At 52.0% G+C, this 23,685-nt stretch overlaps 2 protein-coding genes across 6 annotated transcripts in view; both read right to left on the bottom strand.

The window, feature by feature from the left end:
- Positions 1-8,244, bottom strand: part of AXIN1 (axin 1) — an 85,489-nt gene extending 77,245 nt beyond the window's left edge. For 3 of the 5 annotated variants that reach the window (XM_090277386.1, XM_090277387.1, XM_090277389.1), the window contains exon 1: positions 2,730-3,680. In XM_090277386.1, coding sequence (XP_090133512.1) covers positions 2,730-3,607 — 878 coding nt within the window. In that variant the 5' untranslated portion in view covers positions 3,608-3,680. Of the gene's footprint in view, positions 1-2,729; positions 3,689-8,185 lie in introns of those variants that run through there. The other 2 variants (XM_090277390.1, XM_090277391.1) reach the window with 1 other exon arrangement.
- Positions 8,245-19,679: 11,435 nt separating this feature from the next.
- Positions 19,680-22,867, bottom strand: MRPL28 (mitochondrial ribosomal protein L28). The gene is made up of 6 exons (XM_090277385.1): positions 22,770-22,867; positions 22,389-22,686; positions 21,486-21,638; positions 21,012-21,146; positions 20,835-20,921; positions 19,680-20,121 (listed from the first exon to the last, which is right to left on the bottom strand). Exons 2-6 carry the CDS (start codon positions 22,674-22,676, stop codon positions 20,014-20,016), a joined length of 771 nt encoding a protein of 256 aa, XP_090133511.1. The 5' UTR covers positions 22,677-22,686; positions 22,770-22,867; the 3' UTR covers positions 19,680-20,013.
- Between the last annotated feature and the right edge of the window lie 818 nt (positions 22,868-23,685).

Raw genomic sequence — 23,685 nt, 5'->3', positions numbered from 1 at the left:
TGTTGAGGAGACAGAGAAGTATAGCACAAAAGAGAATACAGATCAAGGTTCCAGTGGGAGAACTATGAGATGGGGAGTTGCCCAGCCTAACAGACGTAGAGTTCAAAACACTGGTGATAAAGATGCTCACAGACTTGAGAGATATGCTCGAGTATGGCAAACACAGAAGGGAAGAAGTGAAGGCTAGACTAAGTGAAAGGAAGGAAAATCCACACAAAACCAATGGTGAAGGGAAGGAAACCGGGGTTCAAATCAATGATTTGAAACATAAGGAAAAAATAAACAGTTAACTAGTACAGAATGAGGAAACAAGAATTGAAAAAAATGAGGAGAGGCTTAGGAACCTCTGGGACAACTTTAAACGTGCCAACATCCAGATCATAGGGGTGCCAGAAGGAGAAGAGGAAGAGCAAGAAATTGAAAGCTTATGTGAAAAAATAATGAAGGAAAACTTCCCAAATTTGGCTAAGGAACTAAGACATACAAGTCCAGAAAGCACAGAGTCCCATACGAGCTAGTCCCAAAGAGGACCACACCAAGACACATCATAATTAAAATGCCAAAGGTTCAAGATAAGGAGATAATCTGAAAAGCAGCAAGAGAAAAGAGTTACCTACGAAGGGGTGCCTATAAGACTATCAACTGATTTCTCAACAGAAACTCTGCAGGCAAGAAGAGACTGGCAAGAAGTATTCAAAGTAATGAAAAGCAAGGACCTACAACCAAGGTTACTCTATCCAGCAAAGCTATCATTTAGAATGGAAGGGTAGATAAAGTGCTTCCCAGACAAGGGAAAGCTAAAAGAGTTCATCATCACCAAGCCCTTATTATATAAAATGTTAAAGGGACTTATTTAAGAAAAAGAAGATCAAAACTAGGAACATTAAAATGACAACAAACACAACTATCAACAACAGAATCTAAGAAATAAAAACAAAAACAATCTAAGTAAATAAGAATAGAACCAAAATCATGATCCAAATGGGGATCATTTGGAGGGTTATCAGCTGGGAGGCAGAAGGTGGAAGGGGGAGAAAGGGGGAAATGGTGCAGGGATTAAGGAGCATAACTGGCAGGTATAATTAGACAAGAGGAAGTTAAGAATAATATAAGAAATAATATAGATAAAGCCAAAGAACTTATATGCACGACCCATGGACATGAACTAAGGGGGAGTAGGACTGCTGTAGGGAAGGGAGTACTGGGCGGAGAGGAGCAAAGGGAAAAGAAACTGGAACTGGAACAGCATAATCAGTAAAATATACTTAAAAAAATAAATAAATAAAAATAAAATAAAATCAAAGAACTGAAAAGTATGCCGACTGGGGCTGGTTGGAAGAAGGGTAGCCCTTAGGAAATTATGTCAGAAATCAGAATTGAACTCCATTTTTCTTCCTGAAGCCCAGGTCTCAAATTTAACCCCAACTTAAATCAAATATAAAAACTTTTAGGTGAGGTTTTAAAAATTGTGCCAATTACTAGCCTTACTTAACAGGATAATTTTATGAGATTCTCTGTTCTAAAAAGCTTGTTAAATCAGGAGCATTTCAGATCTTCCTCCCAGCATATGTCATCAGTTTGGGCTCAAATAAACTTATAAAGATTCCAAATAAATAAATTAAAAATAGAAATAAAAAGCTTGTTAAGTCAGTAGCATTTAGCTAAAGACAGTGAGCAAAAAGTATGCAAAAATTACCTCAGTGTATCTTGAATCACATCACTTGAAGGATGGTTAAACCTCAGAAATGTCTGAACCTGTGTTGACTGGCAAGGAACCAATTTCTCTGCCACAGTAAGCTTGGAAAAATGATCCAGATTTTTAGTAACTCCATGGGAGAGTCCCAGCACCTACAAATGTTTTCAGACTCTTGATCAAATCAGCAGGGCAGAAGCCTCCAGAACCAGGGATAGGGAAATAAGTGGAAAACAGAAAAGCCTGCTAATATCTGCTAACATCAGCAACAGGTTCCAACCACAACCAAATACACGTCCAGTGACCAAGAAAAGAGAATGAGGAACCAGGTTTCCTAAGTTGTAACCATTCCTTCATAGTACCACTTCATGCCTCAGAAGTTGCAAATAGCCTACATGCAAAGGCTGCAATCACTTGAGAATGCCCCTGGGCTGCTGGGAACTGACAACACAACAGCACAAACTCATTTTGTTGGCAGGGGGAAAAGGTCCAATCTTAGAAATGCAACCACAGCCACAGATGTCCCGAAGTGCTCAGACAACGTGTTGTATGGCAGTCTCCTCACCACCACTTCCCAATCTCTAGGAAGAATCTTAGAAAACGGTTATTAAAAAAATTATCCAGAATTCTCTAAGTATTGATGCACTTAAATGTCCACACCTCCCTTTATTAAGCTAAAAGGATTATCTCTACCAGGTAAATCCACCTTCTATGCAAGAGGATATAAATTTTACTGCTAATGAGTCAAATGTTAAATATCATGACTTCTAAGAATTCCAATATTCCTAATGACTTACAAAGCCATATATTTTTTCTGTTCTTGATTCAAGTATCTACAACATATAAATATTAAAAACATCTAAATGCAAATGTGAAGGTATCATGAATAAGAACTAAAACCCCAACTCACCCACAGCAGCTGCAGTATACCCACTTGGGGCTGAAACACAAGATCATTCCTTACCAACACCTTTCCTTGATAATTCTCCAGCTCTCAGAGGTGAGCACAAAAACAGACTCCTTGTGTCTGACTCACCTGAATTCTCTGCCTTCGCTGTACCGTCTACTTGAGGAGGCCCGCGGGACAGCTGTCTCCAGGAGCAGCTTCTGTGTCAGCCTGCCGGGGGGAGCAGGGTCTCTGCCATCATCTTCGTCTATATCTTGATCACATTTCCATTCCTCATCTTCATTCAAAGTGGGCAGATATCCAGGTATGCCCTTCCCTGTCCCTGACCCAGAGCTCTGGTCACTACAGAGCTTTGGGCTCTCTGAGCCTGTCCTCGTGTATTCCAAATAAATATCAGACTTGAGGAATGAGGGGTAGGTGTTCTCCTCCATGGTGGATTGGATTTCCGTCTGGGCCTGGTCAAACATGGCAGGATCTATCAGCTGCTTCATAATGCAGTCCTTTATGAAACTCTTGGTGGCTGGCTTGGTTTGCCTGGACACAATGCCATTATTATCAAGGATGTACTTTCGGTAAATAGCTTTGGCCAGCTTCAGCCTCTTCTCCTCATTCGAGTCACAGGGCTCCAGTTTCCTGAAGCCACTGCAGGCAAACCAGAAGTCCAGCAGGTCAGCACAGTCCTCCTGCTTCAGGAAAGTCCTAAACAGGTTTATCCCATCTTGATCATCTAGTAAGGAGTGCAATGACTCAGCCCACTTCAAGTATGGTGGGGTGGGTGAAGCACTGCCCTCAGGCTCGTACCCCAGGTCCAGATCTGAGCGCCTCGGAGTGGCTGTTGAAGTTTCACCTTTAATCCCGACACCTTTCCCAAAGCAGAAGCTGTGGCTGATGGGCCTGGGGTCTGTGGACACCAGTTCACCCTCCTCACCAGGCACTGGGGGTCTGGGGGCATCTTCAGTGAAACTTGCTCCGAGGTCCAAGGAGAAACCCTGCTCTTGAATATTCATTTTGAGAATCTGCGTCAATGAACAATGAGCGCTGCACCCTAATACATCAGTACTTATAGCTCCAAAGTGAATCAATCTGTCCTGTTGAAACCATTAAGAGGACAAGGATTAGGAAAGGTGGGTCCATGGAAACATGACCACAGAGGTTTTCTCAAGACAAGACTCGCAATGATGCCCTCCCACTCTAACTTAAAAGCCAGAAATGCAGTTTTCATTTGCAATCTTTCACCACAAGGTTTGTGCTGTAATAAAACAATTTCTGGAAACTTTTACCACTACAGGAATGCCTCTGGCACTAAGAAATTACTTCCCAGAACATGGAGAGCACCACACCCCTCAAGTGCTATTCTCTGAAAACATCACAGAGACTAGCAGCCTGGGGACCTCCCGTCTCAGCTGCAGACCCAAGTGACAAGTCCTTCTCTGCAAGCTCCAGGAAGGCAGGAAGACTAGAGAAAAGAAAGGCGCTTCTAGTCAACCTAGTTGTACAAACTTGGGTGAAAGCCATGAGATAGGGATGACCATCCTACCTGCTCCCCAGGACTACTATGAGACTCAGATATGGAAAGGATGGCACATCACACACCGTTGGTTGTATCTGCTCCCCACATTCTCTAGGCCCACAGCCACTGTGCTTTCTATCTACCCTACCACTTCATACTTAGTATGCCTCACAACATGTGTAAACACACAGTGAGTTGTTCCTCTAACTCTAAACACATGCCTAAAAGATTAGTTAATTGTGGGTCACCTTCAGCATCTTCAAATGAGTGATCAAAGAACACTATTCACATACACATGCACAGAAGCCTTCTCATGTCACTGATGTGGATAGTCTTAAAAATGCTCCCATTAGAAAACTGCACTTGACCTTTAAAACCTTGCTTTTGTAAGGAAAGCATCGTACCAATGGCAAATGGCCACTGGGTACACTGAGGAACAGAGAAGGTATGGAAAAAAAAAATCTAATACAATTATAACTTTTAGCTAAAGTAGCATACAGCTCACATTTAACTGTAAGCGGAAAACCAAACCACCTACTCTCTTAGAGGTCAAGGAACCATGGGTTTTTTGTTGCTGCTACTACAAGACTGCCTTAGGTTTGAGGGAAGATTGTCCTGGATCAGCACTCTGCCAAGTCTTCAGTCCTCTCTGCCACATCCTACAGGAGCTCTTAAGAGTCCACAAGCTCGGGCTATGCCACCCAACCTGGCCAAAAGGGGATTGCAATACAGCCTGCCATGATGTAGGTGGTCTGCCTAGAAGTGGGCTGGAGATAAGCATGTCAGGTCCAAAATGCCTGGAGCACTGAACAAGCCAGAAGAAGCAAAATAAAACCCTAAAATCTGGTACCAACACAAAGGGTAGCCCTCCCTGGCCATCATCCCATACTCTGGGTCCTGGCTTACATGTAATCCATCCCCAATACCTGTATTCTCACATTGCACACACTTCACCTGCCAAGCGGCTGCAGACAGCTAGAAGTGAAAAGCATCTATAGATGAAAGCTGGGTCACAATTATGTGCACCAAATGACATTTCTGCAGCTCATGGCTTTTTATGAAAACTACTGGGTAGGCTATAATTTCAGCCTCAGCAGGAACAGCTTCTTTCTTAAGGTCAAGACCCATGGGCTACAGCACCCGCTGCTCATGGACCACTTCGACTGCAAAATTGCTGTCTTTGAGCACTACCAACATAGAATGAGTACCTGTGGTGTCTCAGCTCCACACCAGCTCACAGATGTCAAATGTCCTCTTGTTCAAGAGGAAAGAGGGCCCGCAGCTGGCCCCCTGAGCCTTACCCTTACCCTGAACTACTCTGTAGTTCATTGACCTTAACACACTGCATATGGGTGGCGAGAATTCTCGTCATTTCTAAAAGGCATTTAAATTCCCCGGTATGCAACGTGTTAAGAAAAAAGCAAGTCACCTGTGCCCTGACAGCTCAGTTGGTTAGAGTGTTGTCCCGATACACCAAGGTTGTGGGTTTGATCCCAGGTCAGGGAACATACAAGAATCAACCATAGAGTGCATAAACAAGTTAAACAACAAATCCACATTTCTCTCTTTCTCTCTCTACCCCTTCCTCTCTGCATATAACATCAATTTAAAAAAATAAAAAATAAAAAGCCCTGGCTGGTGTGGCTCAGTGGGTTGAGTGCCAGCCTGCAAACCAAAAGGTGGTTTGATTCCCACTCAGGGAACATGCCTGAGTTGAGGGCCAGGTCCCCAGTTGGAGGCGTGCAGGTGGCAACTGATCGATGTTTCTAGCGCACATCGATGTTTTTCTCCCTTTCTTTCTCCCTCCCTTCCCCTCTCTCTAAAAAAATAAATAAAATCCTTAAAAAACAAAGGAAGAAATAAAGAAAGAAAAAAAACCAAGTCACTGTTTTTGAATGGAAAACGAATTACGATCACTGTCAACTTTCTCTTAGGGTGCTTATGACTTCTATGTAAATTATTTGTAGCAGCCTGTACACATTTTCTGCAGGAACCATAGCACCTTTCACAAGGTCTGGAAACTAATGGACACCAATAAATATTAGATTCATTGGCATAAAGGAAAATGACACGCCACAGATGTCAAATGTTACCTCTTTACAGATGCTGAACTCGAAAAGAGCAGTAAGTTCAAGATCTAGCCCTTTATAACCAAACTGGGGTTGTCTTAAACACTAGCATTTTAATTCACCTGTACACAAGTTCCCCTGATCATTTAAAACTATTTTCCATTGCTCAAAAGAAACATTTCTTATAATTCACATCTATTTTTGGTTGTCAACTGACAGAGGCCTTTGGTGTCTCTGGACATACATGAACATCGCCCCAAATTACTGACGTTATCGAAATGTCCTCCAATTCCCTCAACCTTCAGGTTTCCACAGAGAAGCACACCAAGCATTTAGTGTATACATATGTACATGCCACACATAAAACAATTATACTAATTCAGATTAGAACCAAATGCCTACAAGCACTGAATCTGGCGAATAGTGTGAAACCACCATCAATAAAGAGATTCCATAAAAGGAATCTACAACTCTGATACCACATTTAAAATCTCCTTTAGTCAGTGCCAAAACATACCCCCTGGGTACCATAGCAGCCAGCTTGATACTATAGATGGGTATATATTTATTTATTTAGCTCAAATATAACTTTGACCCTCTGGTTTATGTGGAATGTGGAAGTAATACAGCATGATTCTGACATTTTCCCAACTGTCAACTGAACTGTTAAAAAGTTAAGGGCTACTATTTTACATGTAATCCATCCCCCCACCACCTAAATTCTAAATAACCAGTGTAACCAAAAAAAGTCCACTTAGCTTTTCTAAAACTAAAAATCCAAGAAACCTCAACACCTGCTGAAAAACAAACAGAAACACTGTACTTTTAATGCTTTCCCATCCTTGTTTCTGAATAGAAGTTCTTAAAAATGAACTCGATACTGTTATCTTGGGAAGTCAGGTTTAGACTGTGTGTTCTCTAAAACAGGGCCTGTGAATCCAAGTATGCCTGAGACTCTTCCTGAGAAGCAGAGAACATAAATGCAAGCAAAAAGGAGGGGCCGAAATGCACAATAAGAACGCTTTAGAAATTTGAGAGATGAGCTGAGAAAGTCTCAAGAGAATTTATTTTTCTCTACTGTCCTCAGTGCTGAACTAAGTTTCACTGCCCTGGCTGTACAGCTCTGGTTTCAAGGGGGGACTGAATTACAAAATGTGGTGTGAAGGTAGAATCTATGACCCACCCCCAAGAGACAGTCTGGGGGACAAAGCATCAACCTGAAAGAGTACAGCCACTCAGGTAAGCCAAACAACAGCCTAGACCCAGCCTAAGGCACCTCTACCTCAGAGGGAGTGACCTCCTTGGGTTTCAAACTCACTCATTCCTACTTTTTGCTGGGGGTAGGGGAAAAGGACACTCCACTGTCCAGCCTCTCTCCAGAACCCCTGCACACACTGTTTCACCCCAGCAGCTACTCCACACCACCCGCACCCTGAAACCAAAGCCCACAGATCACAGCACTCACCCAGCATCATCCAAACACATCAGTTGCAGACCCCAGCCTCCTCCAGAAGGAAACCCCACCTCTTCTCAGAATCCTGGGTCTTCCTTACACCCTTCCACATACCTAGAGCAAGAGCCTGCCCTTTCTGAACCAAACTCAGCACTCTTCTCCCCAATGTGAACGGCCCTTACCTTCCCTATCCCCAGCTAACAACCCCTTCTGACACACCTTTCTCCTATATCACCGCAGTCTGCACACCCTCCATGCACTGCCTGAACACTCCAGTATGCCTCCCCTCACACACTCCCAACACAGCTTACCCTCACACGTCCTCCAAGCCCGTACAGCCTGCCCACACAGCCTCCCCTAACCCATTCCCGGACCTCACACCCTACCCTCACGCGCCCTCCGAGCCCGCATAGCCTCGCCTCACACGCTCCTGGCCCACACTCGACAAGCCCCTCTTCCGGGTCCCACGCCGGGCCCGGCCTACGCGGCCTACAAAAGGCGGCTGCACTTGCCCGCGCCCCTCAGGAATGCGCTACCGACCCGCACTACTCACCCGCGCGCGGCGGAGCCCAGGGCCCGGCTCCGGGAGTCGCGCGGCGCGGCGCGGCCCATGCGCTCAGCAGCGGCGCGACTGGCGGGACAGGGCGGGGGCGCGGCCCGGGGTGGCCCCCATCGCGGAGGCGGCGGCGCGGCGGCGCGGCTGCCCGGAGACGGGCGCAGGCAGGCCGCGGGGGCGCCGCTGAGGCCGGACGCCCGCTCTCACTGGCTTGCTCCGCTGGGACACAGGTCCGGCCGGACTGCGGCTGGTCCGCGGCCGGTCCTGCGGCAGCGGCCCCGACCGCTTACCGGAGCGGGGAGCCCAAGCCCAGAGTGCCGAAGCCCAGGCCCGAGCGCCCCCGCCGGCGCCACCCGGAAGTGCGGGGGCGGGGCCGGGGCGTGGGGCGGGACCCAAAGCGAGGGAAGGGCCGAGAGCTTGGGGCGGGGTCGGGAGCATGGGGTGGAACTGAGGGAATTGGGCGGGGCTGACACAGGGTGGGACGAGAACGTTGGCGCAAGGCCAAGAACGTGAGGGTGGGACCGAGAATGAGAACTGGGCCTAGTGCGTGAGACGGAGCCAAAGCGCAGGGACTAGGCTAGGAGAGTGGAGGAAGGTACTAGAATATGGGGGTGGAGCTTCGAACGTGGAGGCGAGGCCAGGGCACGTGCTCAAGGCCAAGAACGTGGGGGTGGGGTCGAGAGCGTGGGGCAGGGCCTAGAGAGTGGAATCCAGGCCGAGAGCGCGAGCCGGAGCGTGGGAAAGGCTAAGAGCATGGAGGTGGGGCCTCAAGCGTGGAGGCGGGGCCAGGGCTTAAGGGTTGTCCCTGAGTTTTGAGGCGGAGCCAAAAGCATTCAGGTGGGCCGGGGACGCGAGGCGGGGCCGGAATGAGTGGGCGCGGTTAAATATGCTCAAGTGGGCAGGGCGTGGGTGAGGCAACGCAGCTGGGGAAGGGGACCTGAGAGGGCCACAGGACAATGCGAGGGTGCCCTTGGGCTGTGGAATCCAGGAGAGGCGCCCTCCGCGAGGGTTTAAAGACTGTAGTCTCCAGGAAGGCTTGGACCGGTGCTCCAAGCGGACGACCGGCCTACGATGTGGACACCGCGAGGCGCCTGCCAAGTTGCAGCCGTTTTCTGCTGCCCACATGGTTGTCCACCAACCTTGGGTTACTGAGGTCGGCACCCATAGGCTCTCAGGTCGCGCAGCTCGTGCCCGGGTAGGTGGGGAGAGCAGAGCCAGGCTGACCGGGAGCTAAACCCTTAATGATGTCCAGCTTGTATCTCCTCCTTCTTCATGCCCACTGCCCCCCCAGCTGGCCAGGAAGCTGAGGAGGTGGTCTGGGGCTCTGCCCTCCCTTAGTCCTCAGGCAGTCTGAACTCAGGGCCAGGGCCAGGGTAAGCAGTAGGCATCCAATAAATGATTGCTGTCACTTGGCCAGGAGCCCTAACCTCCAGAAAACTGTGGGCTGAGACTGGCTGAGGCTCCACCTCGGCTAGGCCCACCTGACTCAGTTTCTTCCACCCACCAGACAAGTGCACCCCTTCCTACCACTGCCTGCGGGTCTCACTTGCCCAGGCCAGCCTGAGAACAAGGGCTTCTGAGTGTCCTGATTCCTGCACCCACCATCCCTTTCCCCATTGCTGTCAGCCCTTGCCTGACTTGCAAGCCCAGCTGGCCAATTCTGTGTTGCACACCCACCACCAGCCTCTCCATGAGGGAAGGATGTCGGCACCAGGAATTGATTACTGCCCATAGGAATTGCTTCTGCCACCATCTATCACCACCCAAGACCCTGCCCTCTGCACAGCCATGCTGGGCCTAACACCTGGAGAAATATTCCTGGTAGCCTCCAGGGGACAACTGTATTGCCACTGTACAATGAAGCTGCCACTTAGGACACATAGGGACCTGCTCACCTCCTCTTGCTGCAGGGCCCCCCAACATTTCATCCATCCACACCTCCCCAACAGCCCTCACTTAGACTTCTCTCTGCTGCACACAGCCTTGCAAGGCTCTTCACTAGTGTCTCCTCCCCTGGGCGCATCTGGTCGCTTGCCCATTTCATGCTTCTACTACACTGACCCCCAGGTCACCTCTAGTGTCATCACATCTTCTTCTGGACACTGCTCACACTTGTTGCCCACCCTCATCTTATATATCTCCCAGGCAGAGGCAGAAGTCCCCACTCAGGGCTGCCTGAGCCACCAGCAAGCCTCCCACCCAGCTGCCCACCAATGGCACCTGCCTCTCCTCTCCCAGGACTCAGCATAGCATCTGCTGCCTAGGATTTTGTAGGAAAGGGGAGCAGTGAGGGATGGGGGTCACCAGAACATCCCCAGCCTCCTGAGGACACAGGCTACCTCCTAGAGCCATCATTATGTCTAAGAGCAGGGTGAACAGGGGGCAAGGCTGTGGATGAGGACAGCACATTACAGGAGCTGCATGTCTAAACCCACACTGGCCACACTAGGGTCCTGGTGGCAGGTGTCTCTCACTCGCTAGAATGACCTCAGGCCCCACAGTGCTGGACACAGAAGATGCCCTTGTAGCCCCTCATCTCTCCTCTTCAGCCTCAGAGGCTTAGAGACAGACTGAGTGGCCTTCATGGCGCAGCAGAGTCTCTTTGGTGTGCAGGAGTCCAGGGTGGGTCAGACAGACAGCAGTACTTCCCAGGTACTGGCCCTCAGGCTGCCACCCCACTCCCAGACATGGGCCCCCAATTCTTGCCTTGGTTCTGCAGAGCTGCTGCTGTGGCCAGGCCAGGCTCCTGGGGTTGTGTCCACATTTATCCTCTTCCTGGTCCATGGTGGCAGATGTCCCCAGGCCCTAGGAGCAGAACAGGGCCCTTGGGCCTCCAGCTCCTTAGGGCCCCCGTCCTGCAGGGACAGGAAGATAGTCAGAAAGCCTGGAGAAAATGCAACAGTGCTCTATAGTGGGTTATGGCTGTGGGCATGGAAGGGAAATTGTTCAAGCAGGGTGGAGGTAGAGGAGACAGAGGAGTAAGCTAGAGAAAACCCTGAAGAGATGGAGGGCAGCACTGGGGGCCTGCAACGAAGCAGGGGTGACCTGACAGAGGGATGGCATCAGCCACCCAGAGCTGAAACCAGATATAATACACCTGCCGGAACCTCACTTCTGAACAGGTGAACTTTTACAGAGGTCCTTTAAAATGAAACCCCCTTCCTTGGGAGCAGGAGTTTGCCACTAGAGGCTTTGATTTGATTAACCATTGATGACATTTGTTCAAACTCTCCAGTAACTAAACAAAAAACATAGCAGAAATGAAATTCTTTTCTTCATTTTAGACATAAAAGGAATATTTTAAAATAAAGTGGCCTTTGAGGCCTTACACGTGTTCATGCACTTGGCTGAGGAAGACAACTTATAAAAAGGATTCAAAGGCATCATCCCAAATGTACCAATGAGGTATGTTGATGCATGGGAGGCATGGCCCAATGCAGGATGGTGAAAACCAGCAGCAGAGGACTAGCTGCAGAGATGGAATACTGTGCAGATCCCCACCATCCTCCTCAGAGGAGAGGATAGGAGGAAGTATACTGATTTGGACTTCTGTAGGGAGATGGGAGCCTCAGACTGAGCCCCTTCCAGGCTGTCCATTCACTGAACCCTCTGCCCAGACAACAGGTGTGGGAGGTGGGAGTAGGTGGGTAGGTAGGGGGAGGAAGTCCTTGTCTCATCCAGTTCTAAGGAGAAAAAAATGGATTTCCCTTTGGAGGCACAGCTCCAGAAACACTGCCTAGCCTCCTTACCAACCATAAGCTTAGCCCTGGGCTGCATCTCTCCTCCCTAAGCATCCTTTTTCCATCAGTTCTGAGCTGGGTGGGTGGGGGAACCAGGTGTTGTTTGAGCCCTCATCCCAAGCCCAACAAAGGATGTGGAGCCATTTCACCAAGGTCACAAGATATAACACCAAAGAGAAAAGCTAGAAGGCTGCACATGCATGGTGCTCATATTTTGAATATAGAACATATGCATATTAAGGCAAGAGGACTAACGAACTATTCCAGGGCATTAATACCAGGTTATAACTGGAAAGCAGAATTAGGCATGGGTTCCATTCTCTCCTTTATGCGTTCAGGAAGAAGTTCTACATGATATCACTGTTATGATTACATGGAGACCACAAAGTTCTGCAGCAAGTGACACCTTTCAATGATCAGAACAAGACGGACAGGGGTGAAGATCCTGGGGGATAGGACAGAGCAAATCCATTGGGCAGTGACAGAAAGGGTGGCAGGCCATCCTATGACTGCTGCAGTCACCTCAAGTTGGGCCCCAGGAACAATGAGATGGTGCCATGTCGAGCTTCCTGGGCCAACCTCTGTGCACTCAAGGCTGAGGTCCTCCTGGGCCCCAACCCCGTATCGAGTAATCCTCCCTACCTCATTTCTCCTGTTTTTCTCCTCTCACCCTCATATCTGTGGGGCAGATGTGTTGTCCAGGCTGACATTTTGCATCCCTCTTGCTGTTTGGACTTCTCTCGCCTGCCTTTCAGCTGAAACTGCTGGAGGCAGATGCCCCAGGAGTGATCCTGACCCCAATGCCAGGGAATTATGGAGACAGGAATAGGGCTTTGCCTCAAACAAGTTGGCTCCAATGTCAGCTCAGTGTCCACTGCTGCATACACAATACCTGGCATGACTGTCCCCTTCTAACCCTGCTGCTATATGTTGTCCTGTCCTGATGGTTTTGCTCACCCTATGTCCTCTGCATGGACAACTCACCAGCAGATATGACACAGCCCCGCCACATCACTGATGGCCCCCATGAGTCAAAGTCAGGTCCCAAGGCCAGCAGAAAAGCAGTAGCATGGCAGCAGGTATGTGAGCCCCTCCACTTATCTCCCAACTCAGGTCTCATCCTCAGTGTCCTGAGAAGGGTCCTGTCACTTCAGGCTGAGAGGCACAGCAGGGACACCTTCCTGTACTGCCTTTCTGGAGGACTCTGACCCCAAAGGTATGTCCAGGGGTCCAGGAGATTGTCAAGTAGGCTCAGGGCTAAAGGACGAGTGTTGAGGGCTCAAAGTCCCTGCCTGCCACAGGGACCTGGGAAGGAGGAGGGGAGAGCAGCCTGCCCACCATCAATCTAGTGGCTCCCCAACTTGGGAGCCTCAGAGACATCGATGGTGTGGCCAGGGTTGGCCCAGCTCCTGCCTCCTTGGAGACTTGGTGATCTGCCTATGTCTTGGGACAACTAATGGCTCTGGGCAACATGGGTACCTCTTTGAGCCAGAGTATCCTCCTCAATAAAGTGAGGGTCCTTACTCAGCCCCACTGTCCACAGAGGAACCTATATGACTCTCTGTGAATGGGCCTGGGCCATTGATTGAAGCCCACAGCTGGCTGTGGCCCAAATCTTGTGTCTCAGACATGTCACAACCAGCGGGGAGGGCTACTGGCCTCCCCCAACCCTAGCACTAATTTCCTAGAAAAGGTGGAGTCCTAGTGAAGGGGCCTTACACCTGAGGGGCTTCAGCCAGAGTTCTAGAAGCAGCAGATGAAGTCTTACCTTCCCAGATGGCCTCAGGCCACTTCCCCTTCTGGTGTTAGGCATGCCTTCCCTCCTGCCACACTTAGCCTTACACCAGGTGAAAGTTCCCCTTTGTCTTCACTGTTCCTTCACCTGGAGTGCCCTTCCCCATCCTGGCCACTCCACCCCCAACGGCCTCTCCCAGTGCTAGGAGCACTCGCGGCCCTCTGCGGGTTATCTTTTCTCCTCTACCTGATGATGTATCTCATTCAGTCCTCCCCTCCCCCAAACCTACAGAGTCCCAGGGACCAGGGGCAACCTCTTGAGCTGGTAGCTAGATGACTTTGTGATGGGAGACAGGCCAGCTGCTCTCATCCACAGCACATGCCCTCCAGGTCAACCTCTGCATGCCCCTGGCCCCTCTGCTGCCCACCCTGCTCTTTGCGGTCCTGTGATGTCTCTTTCCACTGCTTAGGAGCCCTGCATGGTCACGGCCAAGTTATAAGTATGTGATTATGTATGCTGGGGTTCCCCCCGGCCCCTTTGTTGCTGCAGAATCTGTCCTGGCAAACAAAAGTGCACTGGATTAGCCACAGTGGATTAAAAGATTTGCTTCTCGGGGTTTACCTAATAACCTAACAATCATGCCGACAGAGGCTTTGAACCTCTCCAGGCCATCTGGAAACTCTTGGCCTCTGAGGGCAGTGGGATGGCAGTTGGGGTCATTAGAGGCAGTCACCACCCACCCTCACACTCAGCTCTGTCTATAGCTGGGCCCGTGCTCTTGGCTCCTGCCAGACCCATCTGGGCTGAACTTGGGGACTGGACCCGACCCTAAGAGATGGTGGAGGCTCAGGTGGGGAAGTAGGCCCAGTCAGGACCGCCTCCTAGAGAGCTGGCTGCATGAGGCCAGGTGTGGGTGGTACAGACCAGGCCTTTCCTGCACCCAGCCTGGCCCCCTCTGGGCGTGTCCACATATCCACACAGCACCAAGGACACAGCAACATGGATGGTGCCCGTGGCAGGCAGGTGACACTCCAGGCTTCACCATGCTGTGGCACACAGCCCCACTGCAGTTGCCCCGCGGTACATGTTTCTACACACACACACACACACACACACACATGCACACACAAGCTTGTATTCCTCTTTGATCTCCAAAGGACACTTCATTTACAAGCTCTTAATCGCTGCTGTCTTTTGGGGGCCTGTTCTCTGAAGTCCCGAGTAATGGGATTTGGCGCCTCTGATCCATCTTGGGCTAGCCGCGCCCCATTACAGATAAACATTTTTTCCCTTTCTTCCGCGTCCTTTTTGCTTTTTTCTTCTCGAAAAAAAAATGTCCCTTAAACCTCACTGACTTGATGTGGCTTGTCACCTATCCCTGGGAGTGGAGTCTGGGAGAGGGGCAGGTGGCCCTTATGCCAAGGGCCTCCTGGCCAGTTGGGGGTCTTTGATGCTGCCTCCATGTGAAATCTAATGTGAAAGACATTGAGAGTGATTTTCGTGACCATGGTGCGGTGGATTCATTCTGCCTCATGCTGTTTCCTTTGTCTCTCTTTTGATGACCCTTCCTTGGGACATTTGGGGAGAGGGGTTCAGCGTGAGGGTACGGGTACGCGTGTACATGCATGTAGGGTACAGAGGGCAGGGCCTCAGCCATAAGAACAAAGGGCAGCAGGGAGCACGTCCACCTGTCTGCCTGTCCATCCATCTGTCCATCTGTCCGCCTGCCCGCCCACCCGGCTTACCTCACCTGCCTGGCTGTGTGTGCCTGCTGGCGCCCCACCATCCCGCAGTCCGCCATGATGGGCTTGGCCATCCGTCTGAGCACTTTCAGCCACTCCAGGAAGCGAGTCTCTGCTCTTGGACACTGTGTGGCTGGGAGGAAGAAGCGTGACTCTAGGCTGCAGCTCAGGCTCCCACCACCGATTGGCTGAGGCAAGGACCAGATGACGGGCTCCGGAACCCTATGGTAGCCATGGCAACCAGCCCCTTTAGATACCGCCACCCCCAAGCCACTCCTGACAGCTGAGGAGGGAGCAGGCAGTGCTGCTGATGGGTCCACACCAGCGTCCCTTAGAGGGTTGGGTAAGGCATGGCTGGATGGTGACTATTCCTGTACCAGCTGTTAAGTGTTTTCATGTACATGGATGTTTCATCAATGCCCAGTGTGAAGGGTCGCTGTCCCTCTCTCAGGACATGTCCCAGGCTGCTCCATACCCTGCCTGACCCCCTAAAGGAAGCGGAAACAGTATCCTTGCAGCCCCCGCTTAGAGGAGGACTTCAGGTCAGGCTTGCCCCAGGGGCTGAAGGCCAGGCCATCTTGTGAGAAAAAAATGGGTGAGAGCAACAGGAGGAAGAGCAGAGGGAAATGCCCTTTTGGTCCACATCAGAACCCAAAGAGCCTGCCAGCTCCCTGCCTGCCAACCTTTCCTCTGCACTCTCATTAGTCTGTTGAACACACAAACACACACATTCTCCTCTCAGCCTTCAAAGGCCCCAGCATGGCTTTGCTGCCCACAGACCTTGTGTCTCCACCTGCAGGACTCTGGGACTTCGGCCACACTAAGCAGATACTCTACAACCCTACAGAAATTGACCACATACCCATGACCTTGCACCTGCTCTTCCCTTGATGTGCACCCCCAGGCCACCTGATGAGGCCTTTCCAGATGTCTCAAGGCCAGGACTTCTCAGCAAGGACACAGCATCATTCCTGGGTGTTGCAGAACATCATCTCTGTGACAGCCCCTGGCCTGTCCAAATGGTCCTGGGATTGAGCACCACACGGTCAAGGCCCCCTTGAAGGCCACCTGAGAACCCAGCTTTCTGGCCCAGGCCCAGCCCACACCTGCTGAACACAGTTGCATAAGGAACAGCTGCAGGACTACAAGGTGCAGATGTGAGCCTTGAGCCCCTGGAAGGGGCCAGGACTGAGGCATGTCTCTGGCGGCTCAGAGGTTGCTGAGGAGGCTACTGACAAGGCCAGAGGACCCAGGAGCTAGGGGAGGTCTGGAACATGGATTAAAAGGGTCACATATCCAAGGGAAGGGGCTCAGAGAAGGCTAGGCTGGACCCAGAGCCACAGGGCAGAGGCTGCTTGAGTAGCCCCCTGAACTTGCTCTCACACATCACACTGGCCCCACCCAAATTGCCCAGTCACAATATTGAGCCCCCAGCTTTGAGGGGATGCCCTGCAGGGCAGAACACCACCAGCAGACAGGTCTTATCCAGGGTCAAGGTCTGGGACAGCTGACGGCAGAAAAGGGTCCAGGGCCTGGAGCTCCCTTCTGTGGGTCAGGATGAGGTGGGGAGAGCTCAGTGCAGGACAGGGCAGCATAGGGCTGAGGCTGCTATGGGGGTTCATCTGGCCCAGGGCTCCAGCTTGGGAGCAGTTGGTGGGGCTGGGAGGAAGAGTGGTTTGAGGGAGTCTGGAGCCAGCATAACGTTCAAGGGGATGAAAAGTGGATGGTGAAGGTGGAGACAGTCCAAACACAGGCTCGGGATGGCAGATGGTGCATAGGGGTGGGCCTCACAGTAGCTCCTTTGATCTCCCAGCATCCTGACAGGACCCACAGCAGGGAAAAGGTGCCCAGGTCTGGCCTGCTCTCTCCACATCCACCAGCATACAGCCAGTGCACACCAGAGCAGGACTCAGGTGATACTCTCAGGATGAAGTTAGGAGCAGAGCTCTGGACTGAGACCCCAGACAGTGGACATAACATGGTTTTGATGGCTACTCTTGTCAGAGGGCTCTACTGCTCCACTTCCAAGGAATCTCTCTCCAGTCCATAGCCAGTGACAGTCCACAGCCCAGCCATGTCCCTAAACACTGAAGCTGATTGGTTGGGCTCTGCTGTCATGTAAACGCATGGTCTCAGCCACTCACTGGGAAACATGGGGACCAAGGGGGCTTGTCCAAAAGCTCCTAGAGGGCTGGGGAGGTTCTGACCCAGCTGGTGCAGGGATAGGGGTGTGGGCCAGCACAGGGCAGGTCTGACTTCTGCAGGTTTGACCTTGGTCAGTACAAATGACACCCCCCGCTCCCAATCCTGAGGGGCCACAGAGCCTCAATGGGGAACTGGAGGGTTTCAGGACAGACACATCAGCAGACACTGGTGAAGGGTAGTTGATGAGGGGGAAGAAATGAGAAAGGCAGCTCAGGCGGCCTGATCAGGGCATAGACGGGGGGATACATGGTGGGGAGGGACATGTGGCCAGGTGGGTTTCAATGGCTCAGCTCCTGGTTCCGTGTGACATGTGAGTGCAAATAATCCGTGCCTCCCCAACCCCCCTCAATCCCCTGAAAGGTGAGTGTGGCGGATGCAGCCTGCCAGGGGCATGTCCCTGACCTGGGTTATTTAATTTATGGTGGAAGATAAGCATGTCAATCATTGAGGGCTTCCTAAGCTTTGCTTGTGAGAATTTGAGGAAACAAACTGATGCTGCCTCCCTCCAAAAAAGAGCTCATGTTTCAGGGCCAAGGCCAAACTCAAGACTGTCACCTCAGTTGAGACTCAAGCTACCAAGTGAGTGACCTGCTGAAGCCATTCTGAGCTCCTCCCACAAGTTAGCAGCACCAGAAGCCAGCCTGGGCTGCTGTCCTTGTGGCAATGCCCTGGACCTAGGGGAGCAGGGCCAGCCAGTGCTGACGGGGAGTGAAGACCAAGTTCACCCCAACACTGAGCCAGCCCCAGGTCTGTTGGGGACCCCAGGAATCTGACACATGAACCCTGCAAGTCCTGATAAGAGCCCCCTCTACTTGTGGCCTTTGCTGGGGTAGAAATAAGATTAGTGAGGGGTGACTGAGATGAGAGCTAAGGTCAATGAACTGGGGACATCCGGGGTGCATACCAAAGGGGACCAAAGTGACTGGCTGAAGGTTGGAAAGGGATCACTTAAGATTCAGTTCAGGTCTGAACGTGGGAACTGTGATGTGGATGTGAAGATGGGATGGCTGGTCCATCCAGAATACCACCAATCTGCATGGAGCCTGGGGCTGTAGTTTGGACAACTGGGTTGGGTCATGCTGATTCACCAGGGCAGGGGCAGGGGTAGGCTAGGAATTGTCAGCTTTTGGTAAAACTTTTTAAGTATTAAAAACTGTTCACAAAGTAGGGACGTTACATGAGAAATCACTGGTGTATAGGAAGCATGAGGACACTCCAGAAGTGTGGCACTGAAACAGTGTACACAGCTATGAACAAATTTCGTGGACATGCCGCCTTCTCCGGGGGTTCTGACCCCAAGGCATGTCCTGACCTTCAAAGACCCCATGAGTTGTGGGATCTCCAAGGCCTTCCTGCAGCTGTGCCCTCTGATCAGCCATGCCTACTAGCCAGCCTACATGTGCCCTCTGGCCTCCACCACCAGGAACACAGCCTAGGTGTTGTTGCTTCCACATCACCCCTCAGGGAGCCTGGTACCTCTGAGCCAGTTGTCAGGACCAGGTCAGGAAACCCCTTCCTGTGCTCCCAGAGACCTGAATGGGTCTCAATGATGTATTTCCAGGGAAGAGGGCCAAGGCACCCTCAAATCTCAGAGCCAGAAAGGCCTTAGGATGACTGACCCAAAAATCAAGTGTGGGTCAGCTGAGTAGGGGACACCCAGGTTGTAGGTCCATGTGGCTGTGCTGACAGAGCTTCTGACTCATGGCTTTCCCTTCAAGACATTGACCCCCACACAGTGCCCTCTGAAGGCCCCAGCACGTCTGAGCTGGTTGGGGTGTGCACCACACCAAAGGACGAGCCAATACAGACACTTCCCGGTCACTCCCAGAGCTAGGCAGGGATGTGCAAAGCAGAGGGGCAAGCACCCCCCTGCCCTATCGTAGACCTCCTTCGACTTCTCAGGATTCTCTCCCAGAGGAAAGAAAAACACCAAAATAAGCCTCAGTCCCACAACTCAGCTGGGGATCACCACCCTTCTCAGCTATGTCCAGCGCCTCTGGAGAACGGAGGTGATGGGGTCAAGGACTGCTGGAGAGCTTCAGTCCCCCAAGCAAAGCAGCACACACATGGCCTGGCTCAGACTTTACTCATGCTGCCCCCAGTATGTGAACCTGCTTTGGCTGGGCCTCCGCTGCAGGGGCAGGGGGAATTCAGAGGCTGCAAGAAGGCTCCAGGCCAATGGGGATCCTGGAACCAGAGACCATTAGGGCCTCCACAAAGTCTACCCCACCCAAAGGCTTCAAAGCCTGCACACACAATAATGGTTCACTCACTGCTCACAAGTGTCTCTTGCCACCACCCCAGACTATGTCTATGGGTTTGCCAAAGAGCAGAAGGGTGGGGTGGCTGGGGGACAACAAGGAACACAGCCTGGCTATCAGGCACAGGTCAGTCACTATGCAGTCACTTCTCGCTGGCTCTCTTCTGCACCACTGCTGGCTCAGACAGTGCCTGCTGCTGAAGCTGCTCAATTAGCTCCTCCATGTAGACCTTGAACAGAGGGACAGGGTCCTACCGGGGCAAAACAGGGTCACAGTGAGGCACTCTTGAGAGAGCAGAAATCCAGTTGCCTTTGGTCAAACACCAAGAAGAACTGGGCATGAGAAGACTGGGCCCCTTAGGCTTGGCCACAGGGTCAAGTGAGGTTACTTGCCATCCCTCTGGTCTCAGATCAGAGGGTAGTGCATAGTCCATGAGACAGGGACTGTCTTCCCTTGGGGATGCAGGAATCAGGCGCCTGCCCCTGGTAACTCTGCCTTGGGGTCCTGTGGTCACAGATAAACCAAGCAGAGGGAACAGGGGCAGCCAGCTGCTGCGCCATGGGTGGGGGCGCTCAGTCCCAGGAGCTACCACAGGCTCCACACCCTCCTAGGGGGACAGACACAAAAAGGTCTAAACTGGGAAGACCCTGGGGGATGCTAAGTGGCCAAGTAAACCAATGATGCCAAGACTCCAGTTCTGGTCATTGAGAGTCCTTCTGTCCCTGAACCTATATAAAGTGGGTGAGAGGGTCAGGACTATGAGGGGAGGGAATGTGCCATGTGGAACCCACAGGACTATGGCTCCAGCTGTGCAGCTGTGCAGAGGTAGCTCTTTCCTAAGCCCACCTGGTATGGTAGCCCCTCACCCAGGCTACCCACAAGGCAGTACACTTCCCCACCCCATCCATTTGGCTGCTGTGCCCACCCAAGAAGGCCGAGCAGCTGGCATTCACACATGCTCACCTTCTCCTCCAGAAGCCTCTGCTTCTCCACAGCTTCATCCAGTGTCAGGCCAACCCACTCAGCCTCATCCTCCTGGATGACAAACTCCTGGGCAGGCAGATAAGGGGCATGTGGTGAGGCCAGGCAGCCAGCCACTGGGGCCCCCAAGGAGCAGGAAATCCAGGCCCAAGCCCTCACCTTGTATTTGTCATAGATAGCTGCCCTCCTCTCCGGGTCATCCGGGTGCAGCTGGGGGTCCTGTCGGGCAAGCCGCAACAGCATCCCTCGCTTCAGGTCCATCCCAAACTTGGAACACAGGTCCTCCTTTGGGGTCTGGTGGGAAGCTATGAATAGGGCCAGGTGCTGCTGGCAGGGTCCCACCCACCCAACCAGCTAGCCCCATCTGTGTCCCCCACAACAGCTTGCAGTCCCCAGGCCAGAACAGTAGAAGAGCGAGCCAAGGACAGCTGTCTGTATTCCCTTGGGCCCTGGAAGGCAACACAGCACCAACAGCGACAAACTCTTGCGGGCAGAAAGCCCCCAATGAGCTGCCCAGAAAGGGGCAAGTTCCCATTCACATTTCACTGGAGACCCTCCACTCCAAAGACCAGTGTGCCCCAGTGGGTGCTGATCTAGCCTCCCCTCTCTGACTGGCCATCAGACCCCTCTTGCCTTTAGGATGTAGAAGTCGAACCCATAGGCCTCATCGATGAGGTCCAGGGTGCGCATAGTCACAGTCACAGAGAACTTCGTGTCCAGTATCTCACTGTAGAGCTCGCGCTGAAACAGCTGTGGCTTCCACACTTTCTTCACCCTCTTTGAGAGCTGAGAGAACAAGAGTCCTCGTGAATGTCACTGCTTCTCCTGACAGACCTGAGGCCCAGGGCATACTCAGGATGTAGATCTGGATGCCCATCCAGAAGTCACCTTCTCCCCAGCCAGCTTGGCAACCCTAGACTTTGCCTAGGTTGCTGGTGTGTGTTCCAGGCACACCACACACACAATTATAACCCCATGATTCAAAAGTCATTACATTCCACACCAGGGACCAAGAAGGCAAAGGGAGACACCACCTGGGAGATATACCCCAGAGGATTCAGCAATTCCTTCAGGTTTCCCACCAGAGGCAACAGGTGTTGAACACAAACTCGGAGACCTGCCCCCAGGTGGGTGTCTGTCTTCCAAAGTGCAATAAGGTGGCGGAATGCCAGCCTTGTGTCAAGAGAAGTGTCAGAGGCAAACTTTGGCGCATCAAGCTGACAGGTGACTGCAGACACCCCTCCACCACCTCCTCTCAACACAAAGGCCTCCCCATCCATACACTTGATCTGGGACACAACCCCATGGCCTCTGCACTTGCCGTTCCTGATATGGACCACCCTGTCTCAGGATACCCAGACTGTTTTACAAAGAGCAGCAGTCCCTGGAACTGAGGGAGCTGCCTCCACCAGACTGTAAGCCGCCCTGGGGCTGGTCAGTTTCCCTTGTGCTTTCCAGGTACCTCCGGAGCCCAGCACGGTGTCCAAAGCAGCAAAGCCCCGGAAGTCCCCCTGAAAGCCTACCCTGCTCACCAACCTTGTCGTTGTTGACGTATCTGTGGCCCAGGATCCAGCCCTCACCGCCCCAGAGCCCTAGCTGGGACTCGGCCGGGTAGTGAATGGGAATAGGAACGTCCTCCACGCGCTCCCGCTGCCCGTTTTTGGGGTTGATCTTGAACTTGGCCCCGTGTGGCCTGTAGTGCACGGGCGTGGGCGTCCGCTTCTCCTCCAGTGAGCGAAGGTAGTGCTGGGGCAGGCGGGAGTAGATGCCCTCCTGCAGCCGGAGCTGCTTCCATAGACCGACCGGAAACTTGTGCAAGGGCATCGCGGCCAGCCTGGCGAGAGGCAGAAGACCTCAGTCACGCGGTAGCCCGGCAGACCCCCGCAGTCTCGCGCGGCCCCAGCCCCCAACACCGACCTCAAACCCCTGCGCTGGCCCGCCTCCCAGCCTCAACTCTCGGCGAGGTACCAAAGCCAGACCGCGACAGCCCACCGGAACCGGAAATTGTGCCTCGAGCCCCTGCTCTCCACACCCGCCACTGACTGGCTACAAAGCTAGTCCATCTACCCCTGTCCCGCCCACTTTTCCGCCTTTAGGGACTATGGAAAAACTCCCTTCAAAGACGACGGCAGCCAAAGGCACCGTCGTCAAGTACGGCCGGTTTTCCACGAGCAGCAGCCCAGAGGGCAGGGCTTGTCATCCTTGGCCGTACTTCCTTTCCTCCCAGAAGAAATGCAAAAACAATGTAAAAAACCTTTGCCTTGAAATATAACTGTAACTGTAGAGGGAAAGCTTGAGATATTGTTCTCCGGCATTTCATCAGTTTGGCTGAAATAAACTCATAAAAATTCGATATATATTACTGGAGAACAGCGGCCCTCAACCTTTTTGGCATCAGGCACCCACTTTGTGGAAGGCGTGGGAGTTAGAGGGTGGGGGACAGGAGGCAGAGCTCAAGTGGGCTTTGCTCAGGCCGGTTCGTAAGAGGTTGGGGACCCCTGCTGTAGAATATTAAATTCATCAATCAGTGAAATGTTTTAAATGTTTTTACCCTCAAAACACCGTATATGAATATTTTCCCTTTATAAGCAACGGGGACCACGTGCAGGGTGGTTGGAAGTGGCGGAGGCTTCTAGGGAGGGGACCCAGTAGGGAAGTGCCCAGGGCCTCAGTGACTCCTGGGCTCCATGGCCCTGTTTTACACCCCTCATACAGACAATAGCCCTCAGAGCTCTTGCCTTTGGGAGGGGCAGAGCACTGCTTCTCAGAGCAATTAGCCCCCATACTCTGCTTCCCTCACAGAGGAAGGAGAAAGGCTGGGCCAGGTCTCTCT

The sequence above is a fragment of the Furipterus horrens genome, unplaced genomic scaffold (genome assembly GCF_987537825.1).
Source record: "Furipterus horrens unplaced genomic scaffold, mFurHor1.1.pri manual_scaffold_5, whole genome shotgun sequence".
Lineage (NCBI taxonomy): Eukaryota > Metazoa > Chordata > Mammalia > Chiroptera > Furipteridae > Furipterus > Furipterus horrens.
The sequence above is the reverse complement of the archived record's forward strand: the minus strand, read 5'-3'. Positions and strand labels throughout refer to the sequence as shown.

Bases quoted from the DNA above. Each gene is read 5' to 3' on its own strand.
- MRPL28 (XM_090277385.1), bottom strand. From the start codon at position 22,676: ATGCCCTTGCACAAGTTTCCGGTCGGTCTATGGAAGCAGCTCCGGCTG. The intron at 21,639-22,388 runs GTTGGTGAGCAG...TTGTTCTCTCAG, and splicing joins GATACGTCAACAACGACAAG to CTCTCAAAGAGGGTGAAGAA. The intron at 20,922-21,011 runs GTGAGGGCTTGG...CTGCCTGCCCAG, and splicing joins CTATCTATGACAAATACAAG to GAGTTTGTCATCCAGGAGGA.